The 430-nt window shown below is 40.7% G+C and overlaps 1 protein-coding gene across 1 annotated transcript; it reads left to right on the top strand.

Moving 5' to 3' along the window:
* Positions 1 to 225: 225 nt before the first annotated feature.
* LOC104500665 (coiled-coil-helix-coiled-coil-helix domain-containing protein 7-like) lies at positions 226 to 324 on the top strand (the record flags this gene model as incomplete). Its single annotated transcript, XM_010144347.1, has 1 exon — positions 226 to 324. A coding segment is annotated over one exon (99 nt), but the record flags the coding sequence as incomplete, so codon positions are not given.
* Positions 325 to 430: the final 106 nt, after the last annotated feature.

The following is a 430-nucleotide window of genomic DNA, read 5'->3' as shown; positions in this document are numbered from 1 at the left end:
AAAGTCTAAAAATGGGAGAACCTGAAAACCATCCCTTGTAGTTGAGTGTAAATAACAATGAGTAGTTCCTCAAAGAGGAGCAATACAGCTGATAGCAACCTCTTAAATTTTTGTATCCTCAAAACCAGAGCCTGAAGTCATGGTTAGACGAGCTTTAGCGTGGTTGTTTTTTTAAATGTCTTCTGCGACTTCCCTTACCCCTGAAGTATCTTTTCCCTGTTAAAGGAAACAGATGCCTCTAGAAAATGCATGGATGACAACAACTATAACAAGGACATGTGTACTGCTTATTTTCTGAAGTACAAAAACTGCAGAAAATTCTGGGTAAGCACAGTAAAAATTTTACTCTGTGCTTTGCTTTAAGTACATCACTTCTGCCACACTGCTTTGTGAGCTCGTCTCCCTGAGCTCGTGCCGACGGCTGCCGTTT

The sequence above is a fragment of the Buceros rhinoceros genome, unplaced genomic scaffold (genome assembly GCF_000710305.1).
Source record: "Buceros rhinoceros silvestris isolate BGI_N320 unplaced genomic scaffold, ASM71030v1 C12249644, whole genome shotgun sequence".
NCBI lineage: Eukaryota > Metazoa > Chordata > Aves > Bucerotiformes > Bucerotidae > Buceros > Buceros rhinoceros.
The sequence above is the reverse complement of the archived record's forward strand: the minus strand, read 5'-3'. Positions and strand labels throughout refer to the sequence as shown.